The 20,106-nt window shown below is 49.2% G+C and overlaps 1 protein-coding gene across 1 annotated transcript in view; it reads right to left on the bottom strand.

The window, feature by feature from the left end:
• Positions 1-20,106, bottom strand: part of YTHDC2 (YTH N6-methyladenosine RNA binding protein C2) — a 408,514-nt gene that overhangs the window by 313,678 nt on the left and 74,730 nt on the right. Inside the window, exons 6-7 of the mRNA XM_063964142.1 lie at positions 15,535-15,701; positions 3,466-3,568 (exon numbers count right to left, since the gene is read on the bottom strand). Of these exons, the coding sequence (XP_063820212.1) occupies positions 3,466-3,568; positions 15,535-15,701 (270 nt within the window). The remainder of the gene's footprint in view (positions 1-3,465; positions 3,569-15,534; positions 15,702-20,106) is intronic.

Here is a 20,106-nt window from a genome sequence, read left to right as displayed (position 1 = left end):
TCTGTCAAATTTTTTATGTAAGGAGTCGACACTTGCACGTAATTCCTTCCATAAGTCCATCCACTCAGGTGTCTGCCCCGCAGGGGGTGACATAACATTTATAGGCATCTGCTCCGCCTCCACATAAGTCTCCTCATCAAACATGTCGACACAGCCGTACCGACACACCGCACACACACACAGGGAATGCTCTTAAAGGAGACAGGACCCCACAAAAGCCCTTTGGGGAGACAGAGAGAGAGTATGCCAGCACACACCAGAGCGCTATATAATGCAGGGACTAACTGAATTATGTCCCCTATAGCTGCTATAATATTTACTGCACCTCAATTTAGTGCCCCCCCTCTCTTTTTTACCCTTTTCTGTAGTGTAGACTGCAGGGGAGAGTCAGGGAGCTTCCTTCCAGCGGAACTGTGAGGGAGAAATGGCGCCAGTGTGCTGAGGGAGATGGCTCCGCCCCTTTTTCGGCTGACTTTTCTCCCGCTTTTCTCTGTATTCTGGCAGGGGTAATTACCTCATATATAGCCTCTGGGGCTATATATTGTGGTTATTTTGCCAGCCAAGGTGATTTTATTGCTGCTCAGGGCGCCCCCCCCCCCCAGCGCCCTGCACCCTCAGTGACCGGAGTGTTAAGTGTGCCTGAGGAGCAATGGCGCACAGCTGCAGTGCTGTGCGCTACCTTGGTGAAGACTGATGTCTTCTGCCGCCGATTTTCCGGACCTCTTCTTGCTTCTGGCTCTGTAAGGGGGCCGGCGGCGCGGCTCTGGGACCGGACTCCGAGGCTGGGCCTGTGTTCGGTCACTCTGGAGCTAATGGTGTCCAGTAGCCAAGAAGCCCAAGCTGGCTGCAAGCAGGCAGGTTCGCTTCTTCTCCCCTTAGTCCCTCGATGCAGTGAGCCTGTTGCCAGCAGGTCTCACTGAAAATAAAAAACCTAAAACTAAACTTTTACTAAGAAACTCAGGAGAGCCTCCTAGATTGCACCCTTCTCGGCCGGGCACAAAAATCTAACTGAGGCTTGGAGGAGGGTCATAGGGGGAGGAGCCAGTGCACACCAGGTAGTCCTAAAGCTTTACTTTTGTGCCCAGTCTCCTGCGGAGCCGCTATTCCCCATGGTCCTTACGGAGTTCCCAGCATCCACTAGGACGTCAGAGAAATATATATATATATACCTATACCTATATTGAGCTGGGAGGACCTATATACAGTGAGTAACCCCCTGTATATATATTCTTTTAAGCCCCGCCCCTCGGCGTGCTACAGCTCCAATATCTTATCTATAAACAGGTCGGGCCCCGTATATAGTGTAAAGACACTATATACCAGGCATTCCCAACCACGGTCCTCAAGGCACACCAACAGTGCAGGTTTTAGTGATATCCAGGCTTCAGCACAGGTGACTTAATTAGTAGCTCAGTTATTTTGATTTAACCATCTGTGCTGCAGCCTGGATATCACTAAAACCTGCACTGTTGGTGTGCCTTGAGGACCGTGGTTGGGAATGCCTGCTATATACCATCGGACACTAAAGCCGCTCAGGGCGCTCCCCCCGTGCGCCCTGCACCCAAGCAGACTATCGGCGTGTGTGAGCCGCGGCGTGCAGCGCGCCCCCACTAGCAGATGGCGGGGTTATCGCATGGGGCGCCCTGGACCCACAAATAAACTGTACACATATACATAAACGACATATATATATGCTGCCCAGGGCGCCTTCCCCCCCCGGCGCCCTGCACCCATGGAAGTCGGCGGCGGGGAGAAATGGCACACACTGCGCTACAACGCGCCGGCGGGGGTCTGGGACACGGAGCACCCCAGCAGCCCACATGTAACATGACAGCCCTTAAAAAAACTGTAACTCACTGCCCAGGGCGCTCCCCTCCCCAGCGCCCTCCTGCACCCGTGTAAGCGGGATCAAAGGCGCGTAGCACGCTCGAACATGCTGGCGGGGGAATTAGACACGGTGCCCAAGCACCGACACTACTTTCAAGGCCAGTCTTATAAAGAAAACAGTAACCAGCTGCCCAGGGCGCTCTCCCCTCAGGGCCCTGCACCCTATGAGTGCCGTTGGTGTGTGGGAGCATGGAGCGCAGCGCGACCGCTGTACCTCCGTTACTGAAGTCTTCTGCCGTCACTGAAGTCTTCTGATCTTCTTTATACTCACCCGGCTTCTTTCTTCTGGCTTCTGTGAGGGGGGTGACGGCGTGGCTCCGGGAACAAGCAGCTAGGCGCACCAAGTGATCGAACCCTCTGGAGCTAGTGGTGTCCAGTAGCCGAGAGGCAGAGCCTTTAAACTAAGAAGAAGTAGGTCCTGTTCCTCTCCCCTCACTCCCACGCTGCAGGGAGCCTGCCGCCAGCAGGTCTACCTGAAAATAACAAACCTAACAAAGTCTTTTAGAGAAACTCAGTAGAGCTCCCCTAGTGTGTGACCCATCACTCCTGGGCACAAAGTCTAACTGAGGTCTGGAGGAGGGGCATAGAGGGAGGAGCCAGTTCACACCCAGTTTAAGTCTTTATAGTGTGCCCAAGCTCCTGCGGATCCGTCTATACCCCATGGTCCTTTTGGAGTCCCCAGCATCCTCTAGGACGTATGAGAAAATGTGAATCCAGGGGGTAAATTTACTAAGATGGGAGTTCTATTTAAGATGGGATGTTGCCCATAGCAACCAATCAAATTCTACTTCTCATTTATCTAGACCCTTGTAGAAGATAATACCTGGAATCTGATTGGTTGCTATAGGCAACTTACCATCTTAAATAGAACTCCCATCTTAGTAAATTTACCCCCAGGAACCAAAATAAATTATATCTGGCCCCAGGAGTAGTGGAATAAGACTGAACAAATAGCGAGGTCTATATACTTAGGGGGAGATATACTAAGCAGTGATAAGAGCGGAGAAGTGAGCCAGTGGAGAAGTTAACCATGGAAACCAATCAGCTGCTCTGTATAATTTTATAGTATGCAAATTATAAATGTTACTTCAATGCTGATTGGTTGCCATGAGCAACTTTTGCACTGGCTCGTTTCTCCACTTTTATCATTGCTTAGTACATCTCCCCCTAAGTCTTGGAGAGATAAAAAGTACCAGCCAACCAGCTCCTCATTTTTCAAACACAGCCTGTAACATGACAGTTAGGTGCTGATTGGCCAGTACTTTATCTCTCTCCAAGGCTTGGTAAATAGAACCCATAATGCCACTACACAACCTTGTAAGAAAATAAAAGAGGCTAGCAACTACAGACAAGCGAGTCTGATGTCAGGATTGGTAATATTAATGGAAAGAAGAGGTACAAAACCTTAAATATAACACGTCAAACAAATCTTAAGAACTTTTAAGTGGCTGACCAAGGTCTTTGAAACGGTCTCACACTGAAGTATGCTGCAGAAAAAGAGAAAACTTGGGGGGTAATTCGATTCATACGACAGACACCTACTCAGATTTGATCAGGTAAATAAATATGACAGCTTACCACAATGACATGAGTCACAGTTGAGAGTGTACTGTCTCCAGCCATGAGAGTGCGCAAGAGGACTCCGTTGGTGCAGAAGGTGAGAAGGGTTTTGGGAGAAACACTGTTGAAAACAGATTAAAAAATATTTCAGCATGAGGATCTGGATACATTAAGCATTGTTGTAGCCCCATTAGCAAAGTAGAAAGATTTAACCTTGTCACCCGAGTCCAACATGTAACCGCAGAAAAGTGGCATAAGGCAACTGGAGTATGGAACACTCAGCAGTGACGGCAGTGAGGTTGATCTTTGTAAAATACATGACTGGATGGTGATGGTGGAAAGAGTGCTGATCCCTGGTACTGGTAGTGAAAAACACACACCCCTGCCACTGAATGCAATGTTGAAAGTGTTAGTATTACCCAGGCTGATTCATGTGCAAGACAAGTGAATCAATATGTACTGGTTAAAGGAACAAGGGGGTGGATGCTACAGATCTGTAAAAAAAAATAAGATTTTACTCACCGGTAAATCTATTTCTCGTAGTCCGTAGTGGATGCTGGGACGCCGTAAGGACCATGGGGAATAGCGGCTCCGCAGGAGACTGGGCACAACTAAAGAAAGCTTTAGGACTACCTGGTGTGCACTGGCTCCTCCCACCATGACCCCCCTCCAGACCTCAGTTAGGACACTGTGCCCGGAAGAGCTGACACAATAAGGAAGGATTTTGAATCCCGGGTAAGACTCATACCAGCCACACCAATCACACCGTATAACTCGTGATACTATACCCAGTTAACAGTATGAAATATAACTGAGCCTCTCAACAGATGGCTCAACAATAACCCTTTAGTTAGGCAATAACTATAAACAAGTATTGCAGACAATCCGTACTTGGGATGGGCGCCCAGCATCCACTACGGACTACGAGAAATAGATTTACCGGTGAGTAAAATCTTATTTTCTCTGACGTCCTAAGTGGATGCTGGGACTCCGTAAGGACCATGGGGATTATACCAAAGCTCCCAAACGGGCGGGAGAGTGCGGATGACTCTGCAGCACCGAATGAGCAAACTCTAGGTCCTCCTCAGCCAGGGTATCAAACTTGTAGACTCTTGCAAAAATGTTTGAACCCAACCAAGTAACAGCTCGGCAAATTTGTAAAGCAGAGACCCCTCGGGCAGCCGCCCAAGAAGAGCCCACTTTCCTCGTGGAATGGGCTTGTACAGATTTAGGGTGCGGCAGTCCAGCCGCAGAATGTGCAAGTTGAATCGTGCTACAGATCCAGCGAGCAATAGTCTGCTTAGAAGCAGGAGCACCCAGCTTGTTGGGTGCATACAGGATAAATAGCGAGTCAGTTTTCCTGACTCCAGCCGTCCTGGAAACATACACTTTTCAGGGCCCTGACTACGTCCAGTAACTTGGAATCCTCCAAGTCCCAAGTAGCCGCAGGCACCACAATAGGTTGGTTCACATGAAAAACTGATACCACCTTAGGAAGGAATTGGGAACGAGTCCTCAATTCCGCCTTATCCATATAAAAAATCAGATAAGGGCTTTTGCATGGCAAAGCCGCCAATTCTGATACACGCCTGGCCGACGCCAAGGCCAACAGCATGACCACTTTCCACGTGAGGTATTGTAGCTCCACGGATTTAAGTGGCTCAACCCAATGCGACTTCAGGAAATCCAACACCACGTTGAGATCCCACGGTGCCACTGGAGGCACAAACGGGGGCTGACTATGAAGCACTCCCTTAACAAAAGTCTGAACTTCAGGCAGTGAAGCCAGTTCTATTTTGGAAGAAAATTGATAGAGCCGAAATCTGGACCTTAATGGAACCCAATTTTAGGCCCATAGTCACCCTGACTGTAGGAAGTGCAGAAATCGACCTAGCTGAAATTCCTCCTTTGGGGCCTTCCTGGCCTCACAGCACGCAACATATTTCCGCCATATGCGGTGATAATGGTTTGCGTTCACTTCTTTCCTAGCTTTAATTAGCGTAGGGATAACTTCCTCCGGAATGCCCTTTTCCTTCAGGATCCGGCGTTCAACCGTCATGCCGTCAAACGCAGCCGCGGTACGTCTTGGGACAGACAGGCCCCCTGCTGCAGCAGGTCCTGTCTGAGCGGCAGAGGCCATGGGTCCTCTGAGATCATTTCTTGGAGTTCTGGGTACCAAGCTCTTCTTAGCCAATCCGGAACAATGAGTATAGGCCCTCATTCCGAGTTGTTCACTCGCAAGCTGCTTTTAGCAGATTTACTCACGCTAAGCCGCCGCCTACTGGGAGTGAATCTTAGCTTCTTAAAATTGCGAACGACGTATTCGCAATATTGCGATTACACCTCTCTTAGCAGTTTCTGAGTAGCTCCAGACTTACTCTGCATCTGCGATCAGTTCAGTGCTTGTCGTTCCTGGTTTGACGTCACAAACACACCCAGCGTTCGCCCAGACACTCCTCCGTTTCTCCAGCCACTCCCGCGTTTTTCCCAGAAACGGTAGCGTTTTTCCGCACACACCCATAAAACGGCCAGTTTCCGCCCAGTAACACCCACTTCCTGTCAATCACACTACGATCACCAGAACGATGAAAAAGCCGTGAGTAAAATTCCTAACTGCATAGCAAATTTACTTTGGCGCAGTCGCACTGCGGACATTGCGCATGCGCACTAAGCGGAAAATCGCTGCGATGCAAAAAAAAATACAGAGCGAACAACTCGAAATGACCCCCATAGTTCTTACTCCTCTCCTTCTTATTATTCTCATTACCCTGGGTAAGAGAGGCAGAGAAGGGAACACATACACCGACTGGTACACCCACGATGTTACCAGAGCGTCCACAGCTATCGCCTAAGGGTCCCTTGACCTGGCGCAATATCTTTGTAGCTTTTTGTTGAGGCGGGACGCCATCATGTCCACCTGTGGCCTTTCCCAACGGTGTACAATCATTTGGAAGACTTCTGGATGAAGTCCCCACTCTCCGGGATGGAGGTCGTGTCTGCTGAGAAAGTCTGCTTCCCAGTTGTCCACTCCGGGAATGAACACTGCTGACAGTGCTAATACATGATTTTCCGCCCATCGGAGAATCCTTGTGGCTTCTGCCATCGCCATCCTGCTTCTTGTGCCGCCCTGTCGTTTACATGAGCGACCGCCGTGATGTTGTCTGACTAGATCAGCACCGGCTGGTGTTGAAGCAGGGGTCTTGTGTAGGGAAGTCTCCTGACTTTTCCATAGTCCTTGGAAGTTTCTTCCCTGTGTGACTGCCCCCCAGCCTCGAAGGCTGGCATCCGTGGTCACCAGGACCCAGTCCTGTATGCCGAATCTGCGGCCCCCTAGAAGATGAGCACTCTGCAGCCACCACAACAGCGACACCCTGGCCCTTGGAGACAGGGTTATCAGCCGATGCATCTGAAGATGCGACCCGGACCACTTGTCCAACAGATCCCACTGGAAGATCCTTGCATGGGACCTGGCGAATGGAATTTCTTCGTAATAAGCTACCATCTTTCCCAGGGCTCGCGTGCATTGATGCACCGACACCTGTATTTGTATTAGGAGGTCTCTATCTAGAGACGACAACTCCTAGGACTTCTCCTCCGGGAGAAACCCTTTTTATCCTGTTCTGTGTCCAGAACCATACCCAGGAACAGTAGACGCGTCGTAGGAACCAGCTGCGACTTTGGAATATTCAGAATCCAGCCGTGCTGTTGTAGCACTTCCCGAGATAGTGCTACTCCGACGAACAACTGCTCCCTGGACCTCGCCTTTATAAGGAGATCGTCCAAGCACGGGATAATTATTTCGGTCATTACCTTGGTAAATACCCTCGGTGCCGGGGACAGACCAACGGCAACGTCTGGAATTGGTAATGACCATCCTGTACCACAATTTTGAGGTACTCCTGGTGAAGAGGGTAAATAGGGACATGCAGGTAAGCATCCTTGATGTCCAGTGATACCATGAAATTCTCCAGGCTTGCAATAATAGCCCTGAGCGATTCCATTTTGAACTTGAACCTTCGTATAGAAGTGTTCAAGGATTTCAATTTTAGAATGGGTCTCACCGAACCGTCTGGTTTCGGTACCACAACATTTTGGAATAGTAACCCCGGCCTTGTTGAAGGAAGGGTACCTTGATTTCACCTGCTGGAAGTACAGCTTGTGAATTGCCGCCAGTACTACCTCCCTTTCTCCGAGGGCAGCAGGCAAGGCTGATGTGAGGTAACGGCGAGGGGGAGTCGCCTCGAACTCCAGCCTGTATCCCTGTGATACTACTTGCAGAACCTAGGGATCCACCTGTGGGCAAGCCCACTGGTCCCTGAAGTTCCCGAGACGTGCCCCCACCGCACCTGTCTCCACCTGTGGAGCCCCAGCGTCATGCGGTGGACTCAAAGGAAGCGGGGGAAGATTTTTGATCCTGGGAACTGGCTGTCTGGTGCAGCTTTTTCCTTCTTCCCTTGTCTCTGTGCAGAAAGGTAGCGCCTTTGACCCGCTTGCTTTTCTGAAGCCGAAAGGACTGTACCTGAAAATACGGTGCTTTCTTGGGCTGTGAGGAAACCTAAGGTAAAAAAATTTCTTCCCAGCTGTTGCTGTGGATACGAGGTCCCAGAGACCATCCCCAAACAATTCCTCACCCTTATAAGGCAGAATCTCCATGTGCCTTTTAAAGGCAGCATCACCTGTCCACTGCCGGGTCTCTAATACCCTCCTGGCAGAATGGACATTGCATTAATTCTGGATGCCAGCAAGCAAATATCCCTCTGTGCATCCTTCATATATAAGACGACGTCTTTAATATGCTCTATGTTAGCAAAATATTATCCCTGTCAAAATATTATCTGACAGGGTATCAGACCACGCTGCAGCAGCACTATTTATGCGGAGGCAAATGCAGGTCTCAGTATAGTACCTGAGTGTGTATATACAGACTTCAGGATAGTCTCCTGCTTTTTATCAGCAGGCTCCTTCAAAGTGGACGTATCCCAAGACGGCAGTGCCACCCTTTTTGACAAACGTGTGAGCGCCTTATCCACCCTAGGGGATATCTCCCAACGTGACCTATCCTCTGGCGGGAAAGGGTACGCCAGCAGTAACTTTTCAGAAATTACCATTTTCCTATCGGGGGAACCCACGCTCTTTACACACTTCATTCACTCATCTGATGGGGGAACAAAACACTTGCTGCTTTTTCTCCCCAAACATAAAACCCCTTTTATGTGGTACTTGGGTTCATGTCAGAAATGTGTAACACATTTTTCATTGCCGAGATCATGCAACGGATGTTCCTAGTGGATTGTGTATATGTCTCAACCTCGTCGACACTGGAGTCAGACTCCGTGTCGACATCTGTGTCTGCCATCTGAGGTAACAGGCGTTTTTTGAGCCCCTGATGGCCTTTGAGACGCCTGGGCAGGCGCGGGCTGAGAAGCCGGCTGTCCCAAAGCTGTTACGTCATCCAGCCTTTTATGTAAGGAGTTGACATTGTCGGTTAATACCTTCCACCTATCCATCCACTCTGGTGTCGGCCCCACAGGGGGCGACATCCCATTTATCGGCCTCTGCTCCGCCTCCACGTAACCTTCCTCATCCAACATGTCGACACAGCCGTACCGACACACCGCACACACACAGGGAATGCTCTGACTGAGGACAGGACCCCACAAAGTCCTTTGGGGAGACAGAGAGAGAGTATGCCAGCACACACCAGAGCGCTATATAATGCAGGGATTAACACTATAACTGAGTGATTTTTCCCCCAATAGCTGCTTGTATACACATATTGCGCCTAAATTTAGTGCCCCCCCCTCTCTTTTTAACCCTTTGAGCCAGAAAAATACAGGGGAGAGCCTGGGGAGCTGTCTTCCAGCTGCACTGTGAAGAAAAAATGGCGCCAGTGTGCTGAGGGAGATAGCCCCGCCCCTTTTTCGGCTGACTTTTCTCCCGCTTTTTTCATGGATTCTGGCAGGGGTAATTTATCACATATATAGCCCTGGGACTATATATTGTGATGATTTGCCAGCCAAGGTGTATTATATTGCCCTCAGGGCGCCCCCCCCCCCCAGCGCCCTGCACCCATCAGTGACCGGAGTGTGAGGTGTGCATGAGGAGCAATGGCGCACAGCTGCAGTGCTGTGCGCTACCTTGTTGAAGACAGAAGTCTTCTGCCGCCGATTTTCCGGAACACTTCTTGCTTCTGGCTCTTTAAGGGGGCCGGCGGCGCGGCTCCGGGACCGAACATCGAGGTCGGGTCCTGTGGTCGATCCCTCTGGAGCTAATGGTGTCCAGTAGCCTAAGAAGCCCAAGCTACCACCAGTTAGGTAGGTTCGCTTCTTCTCCCCTTAGTCCCTCGCTGCAGTGAGTCTGTTGCCAGCAGATCTCACTGTAAAATAAAAAACCTAAAATATACTTTCTTTCTAGGAGCTCAGGAGAGCCCCTAGTGTGCATCCAGCTCAGCCGGGCACAAGATTCTAACTGAGGTCAGGAGGGGGGTCATGGTGGGAGGAGCCAGTGCACACCAGGTAGTCCTAAAGCTTTCTTTAGTTGTGCCCAGTCTCCTGCGGAGCCGCTATTCCCCATGGTCCTTACGGAGTCCCAGCATCCACTTAGGACGTCAGAGAAAATAAGATTTTACTAATCGGTAAATCTATTTCTCGTAGCAAGCTGGGTGCATACAGGATAAACAGCGACTCAGTTTTCCTGACTCTAGCCGTTCTGGCTACATAAACCTTCAAAGCCCTGACCACATCTAGTAACTCGGAATCCTCCAAGTCACGAGTAGCCACAATAGGTTGGTTCATATGAAAAGATGACACCACTTTTGGCAGAAATTGCGGACGGGTCCGCAATTCTGCCCTGTCCATATGGAAAACCAGATAGGGGCTTTTATGTGACAAAGCCGCTAATTCTGACACATGCCTAGCTGAAGCCAAGGCTAATAGCATGACCACCTTCCACGTGAGAAATTTTAACTCCACGGTTTTAAGTGGCTCAAACCAGTGTGACTTCAGGAAACTCAACACCACGTTAAGATCCCAAGGTGCCACTGGAGGCACAAAAGGGGGCTGAATATGCAGCACTCCCTTTACAAACGTCTGAACTTCAGGTAGAGAAGCCAGTTCTTTTTTAAAGAAAATGGATAGGGCCGAAATCTGAACCTTAATGGAACCCAATTTTAGGCCCAAAGTCACTCCCGACTGTAGGAAGTGAAGGAAACAGCCCAGCTGGAATTCCTCCGTAGGGGCATTCCTGGCCTCACACCAAGCCACATATTTTCGCCATATTCGGTGATAATGTTTAGCCGTCACGTCCTTCCTAGCCTTTATCAGCGTAGGAATAACCTCATCCGGAATGCCTTTTTCTGCTAGGATCCGGCGTTCAACCGCCATGCCGTCAAATGCAGCCGCGCTAAGTCTTGGAACAGACAGGGCCCCTGTTGCAACAAGTCCTGTCTTAGAGGCAGAGGCCATGGGTCCTCTGTGAGCATTTCTTGCAGCTCTGGATACCAAGTCCTTCTTGGCCAATCCTCTTCTTCTTATGATTCTCAGCACCTTGGGTATGAGAGGAAGAGGAGGAAATACATAGACCGACTGGAACACCCACGGTGTCACTAGTGCGTCTACAGCTATCGCCTGAGGGTCTCTTGACCTGGCACAATACCTCTGTAGCTTTTTGTTGAGGCGGGACGCCATCATGTCCACTTGTGGCAGTTCCCACCGACTTGCAATCTGCGTGAAGACTTCTTGATGAAGTCCCCACTCTCCTGGGTGGAGGTCGTGCCTGCTGAGGAAGTCTGCTTCCCAGTTGTCCACTCCCGGAATGAACACTGCTGACAGTGCTCCTACGTGATTCTCCGCCCAGCGAAGAATTCTGGTGGCTTCCGCCATCGCCAACTTGCTCCTTGCGCCGACTTGGCGGTTTACATGAGTCACTGCGGTGATGTTGTCTGACTGAATCAGCACCGATCGGTCGCGAAGTAGGGTCTCCGCTTGACGAAGGGCGTTGTATATGGCCCTTAGTTCCAGGATGTTGATGTGAAGGCAAGTCTCCTGACTTGACCACAGACCTTGGAAATTTCTTCCCTGAGTGACTGCTCCCCACCCTCGGAGGCTTGCGTCCGTGGTCACCAGGACCCAGTCCTGAATGCCGAATCTGCGGCCCTCGAGAAGGTGAGCACTCTGCAGCCACCACAGGAGAGACACCCTGGCCCTGGGGGATAGGGTGTTCAGCCGATGCATTTGTAGATGTGATCCGGACCACTTGTCCAACAGATCCCATTGAAAGGTCCTCGCATGGAACCTGCCGAAGGGAATGGCCTCGTATGATGCCACCATCTTTCCCAGGACTCGCGTGCAGTGATGCACCGACACCTGTTTTGGTTTTAATAGGTCTCTGACCAGTGTCATGAGCTCCTGAGCCTTCTCCATCGGGAGATAAACCCTCTTTTGGCCTGTGTCCAGAATCATGCCCAGGAAGGGCAGACGAGTCGTAGGAATCAACTGTGACTTTGGAATATTTAGAATCCAGCCGTACTGTTGTAACACTTCCCGAGAGCGTGCCACGCTGATCAGCAACTGCTCTCTGGACCTCGCCTTTATGAGGAGATCGTCCAAGTATGGGATAATTGTGACTCCTTGCCGTCGCAGGAGCACCATAATTTCCGCCATTACCTTGGTAAATATCCTCGGTGCCGTGGAGAGACCAAACGGCAACGTCTGGAATTGGTAATGACAATCCTGTACCACAAATCTGAGGTATTCCTGATGAGGTGGATAAATGGGGACATGAAGGTAAGCATCCTGTAGGTCCAGAGACACCATAAAATCCCCCCCTTCCAGGCTTGCGATGACCGCTCTGAGCGATTCCACCTTCAACTTGAACCTTTTCAGGTATATGTTCAGGGATTTTAAATTCAATATGGGTCTGACCGAACCGTCCGGTTTCGGTACCACAAACATGGTCGAATAGTAACCCCTTCCTTGTTGAAGGAGGGGAACCTTGACCACCACCTGCTGAAGACACAATTTGTGAATTGCCGCTAACACTATTTCCCTCTCTAAGGGGGAAGCTGGCAGGGACGATTTGAGGTAATGGCGAGGGGGCATCTCTTCGAATTCCAGCTTGTATCCCTGAGACACAATCTCTATAGCCCAGGAATCCACCTGGGAGTGAACCCACTTGTGGCTGAAATTCCTGAGACGCGCCCCCACCGGGCCTAGCTCCGCCTGTGGAGCCCCAGCGTCATGCGGTGGATTTAGTGGAAGCCGGGGAGGACTTCTGTTCCTGGGAACTAGCTGTATTGTGCAGCTTCTTTCCTCTACCCCTGCCTCTGGCAAGAAAGGACGCACCTCTGACTTTCTTGCCTTTTTGTGATCGAAAGGACTGCATTTGGTAATACGGTGCTTTCTTAGGTTGTGAGGGAACATATGCCAGCCGTAGCTGTGGAGACCAGGTCCGAGAGACCCTCCCAAAACAACTCCTCACCCTTGTAAGGTAAAACCTCCATGTGCTGTTTTGAGTCGGCATCTCCTGTCCATTGCCGAGTCCACAGGACCCTTCTGGCAGAAATCGACATTGCATTTATTCTAGAGCCCAGTAGGCTAATGTCTCTTTGAGCATCTCTCATATATAGGACAGCGTCTTTTATATGCCCCAGGGTCATCAATATAGTATCCTTGTCCAAGGTATCAAGTTCCTCAGATAAGGTATCCGTCCATGCTGCTACAGCACTACACATCCAGGCCGACGCAATCGCCGGCCTTAGTAAGGTACCTGAATGTGTATAAATGGACTTCAGGGTACCCTCCTGCTTTCTATCCGCAGCATCTTTTAGGGTGGCCGTATCCTGTGACGGCAGGGCTACCCTCTTGGATAAGCGTGTTAAAGCTTTGTCTACCCAAGGGGAGGATTCCCAGCGTAACCTGTCCGTTGGCGGGAAAGGATACGCCATAAGCATCCGTTTGGAAATCTGCAGTTTTCTATCTGGAGAATCCCAAGCCTTTTCACATAACTCATTTAACTCATGTGAAGGGGGAAAGGTCACCTCTTGCCTTTTTTCCCCATACATATAAACCCTCTTGTCAGGGACTGGGGTTTCCTCTGTGATGTGCAACACATCCTTCATTGCTATAATCATGTAACGGATGGCTTTAGCCATTTTAGGCTGTAACTTTGCATCATCGCCATCGACACTGGAGTCAGAATCCGTGTCAATTTGGGATAGTGGGCGCTTCTGAGACCCTGACGGCCTCTGCGACATAGGATCAGGCATGGGCTGAGACCCCGGCTGTCCCAAGGCTTCAGCTTTATCCAACCTTTTATGCAAGGATGTAACATTATCATTTAAAACCTTCCACATATCCATCCAATCGGGTGTCGGCGCCGTCGGCGGCGACCCCACATTCATTTGTTCCCGCTCTGTTTCCACATAGCCTTTCTCGTCAAACATGCCGACACAAGCGTACCGACACACCACACACACAGGGGATGCTCTATTTGAAGACAGTTCCCCCACAAGGCCTTTTGGAGAGACAGAGAGAGAGTATGCCAGCACACACCCCAACGCTATATGTCCCAGGAATCACACAGTAACTTAGTGTTAACCCAGTGGCTGCTGTATATACTGTTTTTGCGCCAAATTTATGTGCCCCCCCTCTCTTTTTACCCTCTTCTACCGTGACTCTGCAGGGGAGAGCCTGGGGAGCTTCCTCTCAGCGGAGCTGTGGAGAGAAAATGGCACTGGTGAGTGCTGAGGAAGAAGCCCCGCCCCCTCAGCGGCGGGTTTCTGTCCCGCGTTTCTGTGTAAAAATATGGCGGGGGCCCATGCATATATACAGTGCCCAACTGTATATATGCCCACTTTTGCCAAGAGGTCTCTAATTGCTGTCCAGGGCACCCTCCCCCCTGCGCCCTGCACCCTACAGTGACCGGAGTATGTGGGTTTAGTGTGGGAGCAATGGCGCACAGCGGCAGTGCTGTGCGCTACCTCATGTAAAGACTGGAGTCTTCTGCCGCCGATTTCGAAGTCTTCTTGCTTCTGTCACCGGCTTCTGTCTTCCAGCTCTGCGAGGGGGACGGCGGCGCGGCTCCGGGATCGGACGACAAAGGGTGCGATCCTGTGTACGATCCCTCTGGAGCTAATGGTGTCCAGTAGCCTAAGAAGCAGGACCTATCTTCAGTGAGTAGGGCTGCTTCTCTCCCCTCAGTCCCACGTAGCAGAGAGTCTGTTGCCAGCTGAAAATACAAAAACCTAACAAAATACTTTCTTATAGGAAGCTCAGGAGAGCTCACTAAGTAGCACCCAGCTCATCCGGGCACAGATTCAAACTGGAGGAGGGACATAGAGGGAGGAGCCAGAGCACACCAGTATCCAAATTATTTCTTAAAGTGCCCTGTCTCCTGCGGAGCCCGTCTATTCCCCATGGTCCTTACGGAGTCCCCAGCATCCACTAGGACGTTAGAGAAACTATAGATATACTGCCAACACCAGTAATGCCTTGTGTAAAGGCCGCCTTTATTTGGATGTTATGTGCAACAGCTCTTGTTAGAGCTATTGATGAGAAAGAAACACAATTATTCTTAAAGATGCTGCTCTTCACCTACAAGTCAGCTGCAGTATCTCTACAGAAACTCTGTGACTGACAGATAAGACCCAATACTGTTATCCATTGCCTGGCTGCCCTGTGATGAACTCAGCAACCCAAGCCAATGTTCTTCACACCACCCTGCAATCATGATCCAGAGTAAGGGGTCAGGAAAACACAGCCACTGGCAAAAAAGTGCTGCAGCAGCTACACAAACCACACGTAAGCAAGCAGTTTCAATAGAAGATGAATGAGACGTGTGATGGTAGCGACTGTTTCCCCGCAGTTGTTGGCATCTCAATGGTGTGCTGTTGACACTAACAGACAGTGAGTATCTGATGCCTGAGTGGCACCATTTGCACAAAGAACACCAAGATAAATCAGTAAACAAGCCCCTGACTTCTTTTTTCTTAGATGGACAGTAATATATGGCCAACTTTTATATATAAAATAGAATATGTATATTTGCAGGACATCATGAACAGGAACTAGACAGTAATGTTGCACATACCGACTCTCTAGGCGAATCTGGTATCCAACACTTTGACCGATCTTCTCTCCCCTTTCAGCTGCAACCCTTTCAGCAACAGCAATTGCAGCCAAGCGCCTTGGCTGGGTGCAGAATGTGCGGCACGGACTTCCGTTTCTGTAGCAGTCATCAAGAAGGAACTGAGGGATCTAATGGAAAGGATTGCAGGTGAAGAATTAAGGTCAATTAGAAACACTGTATAAAATTATATTTGGGTACAGATATAATGCCACTCCCCAGAACTTTTATAAAGCTTTTGTTATATTTTAAATTGTTTGAATATTTTCACTTGCATTAAGGAGATTTCATACAGTATAATTAGCTTTTGAGATCATGTAAACATTTATATACATTAGTATTGGATAGACACAAAGTTAAACCTGGCTCCTCCGCAGGCCTCATGTTACGGCATAACACTACTGACACAAGTTTTTTTTCACCAAAGCAGTATGAGAATTGACACAACAAAAAGATAAATACATAAACAGCACAAATAAAGGGCTAAGATTTACAGTTCTTTACATTAACAATTTTAACATTCTAAAGGAGGCAATTCAATTGTTTTCCCCTGCGGCTACCACTAGGGGAGGGGAGGGGAGGGGGGGGGGGGGCAAAAAATGGAGCAATTCCATTGTTGCTCTATTTAGATGGCTGTTGGTGACATTTCTTCTCGCAGCCTCCTGAGGTGTGGGAAGAAATGTGTGCAAGGTCCGTGGTTTGGGCACCTTAACCAGGACTTTAGACGGGATTAGTGCTATTTGTGGCAAAACCCCAATGAGGTTTTCCACGCCGTGACTCGAGAAAGACTCTAGGTCCTCACCTCCCGAGGCGACGAGAGTCTCTGTAAGTTAACACTCCTCTTCTGAAACTTCTAATGGAGCCCTGGAAGGAAGGAGCTTCTGCGCCTCGCGCAGCTGATGATCCTCGACAAAGCATTCCAAATAAGAGAAACTTCTCAAACCTTGGCACTGTAAGTTCCATGGTACGTGGCAGGGTGGACAAGACACTGATTGGGGAGTCCCACTGCCAGGAGCAGGCGACTCGGAACCACGCATTGAGGAAACAGGCCTTAGCCTGATCTTCTCGCTGGAGCGCTACACACTTCACTAAGCCAGAGACCACCAGATCAAGAGCCTGTGCACACAACGGCTCTGCAAGGGCAGATGCGGCAGCCCCGGGCACCTGCGCGATACTAGACCTGGTCTGACAGTCTACACACAACGCCCCAGAGTCCACCTGTCCACATAGTAATTTAATATTACCCTGGGCACAATTGAAAATTAAATAAATTTTTGCATTGATGGGTTTGGCTTCGTCCATCATAGTCTCCACATGGCCTCGCTATGTATAATAGATGCAAATAGAACAAATTCCCAGATACAGGAAACTAGTCACTGAGCAACTGCACAATTCCTGTGTCCAGTGTTGTGAAGGAAGGGGGAGGAGGTCCCCGCAATTAGCACGTTAAACCCCCACAATCCAGAGAGCTTAAGACAGTTCCCGCAGCCACTGCAGTCACGTGGGGCGCTGCCATAAGCAGCACACAAACCCCATCTATAAAAAAAAAAAAACATAACTTTAAAAAAGAAAAAGAAAACGAAGCAACCAAAAGCCCCACAACACGTGCCCTACTCCGTTAGGCACCTAAAAAAGACTGCCATCCCAAACCTGCAATCCCATGGTCCAGTATCTCCCAGCCTTGCTGCCAGAAATAATTTTTTTTATCTATAGAAAACTACCAAACAGACCCAAACAACAAACATATGTGCAAGCTATTTGTCATAGAGCTGGAAGCAGTGACCCCCATCTGGAGGTGGAATTACCCATCATGCTAAATATGGATTTGTCATTCATAAACTAGTCGGTGTGATAAGCAGACTTGTTTATTCACCAGGAAAGACAGAAATAGAGAATTTTGTTTTGAGGAGGGTGGTGTACTTACCATCTGTCTCCTGGTAAATAAGTGTACTGGCCAGCATCTTTGAAAAGCATTCTGAGATCTGGCTGGCCGGACAACATTTCATCCATAGGGATCTTTAAGGTTCTACTCTGCAAGAAGCAGCCCTGGCCACTATGCTGAGTATCTTAAGGGATACATTGCCATCACAGCTGAGAGCGGTACTGCCAAATATTTCCTCTCTATAGTCTTAGAGTGAACCAAGTCTAAGAGATAAACAACGCCAAGCCTTCCACTCATTTATCTACAGAATCTGCCATTATTTGGATGAACACAGTAGTATTTTTTTAACAGCTGCAAAATGAGTCTGTTGACAGTCATATGGTTTGATCAGATGAGCACAAGATCATGTAAAACAGTATACAGGATGTTGAGGCATTTAGGATTGGTAAAGAATTTCACTAGTGAATGGGAGAGACCCTCAGTGAGATATAGACAGCTGTATGAGGATCTTAACCTTAACAGTCACTCGGACAACCTTTTTTGGTTTGCATTCTCCGAGATTACACTGACTCTGCTTCACCTTTCCAGGAGCCAAGAAGATCTCCTGCAATGTTATATAGGAAGAAAAGGAGGTAGCTTTAAGTCGCAACACGAGAGGGTCGCTTGGACTGTCGAGACTGGATAAGCAAATGTAGAGAAGTTAACAGGTGTTGTGGGTAATTGTGCAGATCACAGGCACATGGACAGTGAATATGCCAATGGGAAAGTTGGGATCAAAAGCAATATTGGAAAAATGTGTCTGCCTCATGTGTGCTGCAGAAGATAACACCTAGCAGTAAGTAGGGTGAAAGTAGTAGTCACTGCCAATAGGCAATATAGGGTCTGCTGACCAATATCTTGCCTTTCCACTGGGCTCAGGGTAGAGGATTACATGGACTCTCCATCTACAGGTCAGCCAAAATACCTGTTTCCCCTCGTCTTCCCCTGCCCTTGTCTTCCCCACCAGTGACCAAATACAGCAGGGAAGCCCTCCTAAGTTGGAGCGCTCCTGCGGTGCTTACCACATGTTCGGGCCCATCGGCGGACGGATCAGCGGCCCTTGCAGCCCTCGCTGCCCTGTGTGGCAGGAATGCAGACGTCGTGGACACCGAAGTGGGTGACCAAGCGGCCGCGCGCCCCCCGCAGCCCAGGCAGCGAATGGCAGGTGGATCGCGGGGCCCGGAAAGAGAATGACGGAGGCCCTCATGTCGGCCCTAGTAGAAGGACCTGGGCTCAGAGGAAAGGCTGTCGCGCAGGTGCCCTAGAGAGGTGGCGGCGGCGAGGGCACCGGTCTGTACTTCCCACGATCCTGCTTTCGAATGTGCGCAAATTGGCAAACAGGTTTGATGAATTATCCCTCCTTCTGGGCAGCGCAGGGTCAGGCATTACAGGGTCGTCCGTCCTCTGCTTTACAGAGACGTGGCTGGACGACCATATTGCGGACAACCCGATGTCATACCTCCCAACATGACCCTCTCCAGGAGGGACAGAATACTCTACTTCTGGACTTCCCTCTTAATGTATGATTGCCGGCACCTGTGTTGAACAGGTTAGTGTATAAGAAAGGTGTCTCACCACATGTGATGGCAATCATAAATGAAGAGAAAAGTTCTGAAGCAGAGCATTCTGTCCCTCCTGGAGAGGGTCATGTTGGGAGGTATGCGATGTCTCTGCCGGGCTTCAGTCTCTTCAGGGTCAATCGCTCCAAGGTTCTCTCAGGAAAAATGAAGAGTGGTGGCATCTGCTTCTACATCAACGACGGATGGTGCACCAATGCCACGATCCTAGGCAAATCATGTAGCCCTCACCTGGAGATGCTAAGTATCAACTGTAACCCCTTCTATTCCCCCCGGGAATTTGCCTCAATTGCCCTTGTGGGAGTGTACACACACACACCCCTTTCTCGCCTGCGCGAACGAAGCCCTGCACCACCTGGCTGTATGCATATCCGACATAGAACAAAAACACCCAGACTCTCTGCTTATAGTACTGGGCGACTTCAACAGAACTAACCTGAGCAAGGCGCTACCTAAGTACAAACAACAAGTCACGTGTCCCACTAGGGAAGGGCGCACCCTTGAACACTGCTACATTACCCTTAAGTCTACAAACACAGAGAGTAATGACACTGCGCTAAAAATAAAGGCAAGTTAACCTAGAAATGCTGCTGAAGGGGGTGGAGTCACTACCTAAACCCACAGATAGAAATTTAGGCCTAAAAAAAAAAACACGATTTCCCCAGTGCAAATCATAGGGTAATAAAAACTATGAATACATTTTTTTAAAAACATATGTTTTTATTAAGAAAAAGAATTGATGTTTGTTTTAAAACAGCATAAATAATATACTAGTGAAACAACCTATTACCGGTAAACACAGACAAAAGACAAACTACATGTAACATAAAAAAGGTGAATTATCACCAATTGTTGCTCAGTTCTTTCAAATGCATATACAGTCTCTATATAAATATACTGCAGAGGGCATGCGCTTCTCAACGACTTACTCCTTCCCCTAAAGTGATCAATGAGCCAGTAGCAATGAAAATTCCACGTCTGGTGATCCTGAAGATGGAAAGTGGATATTCCACAAATGGTGATTTTTGGAGCACTGAA

This window comes from Pseudophryne corroboree, chromosome 1 (assembly GCF_028390025.1).
Source record: "Pseudophryne corroboree isolate aPseCor3 chromosome 1, aPseCor3.hap2, whole genome shotgun sequence".
Taxonomy (NCBI): Eukaryota; Metazoa; Chordata; class Amphibia; order Anura; family Myobatrachidae; genus Pseudophryne; species Pseudophryne corroboree.
This window is presented reverse-complemented; position numbering and strand designations above follow the sequence as displayed.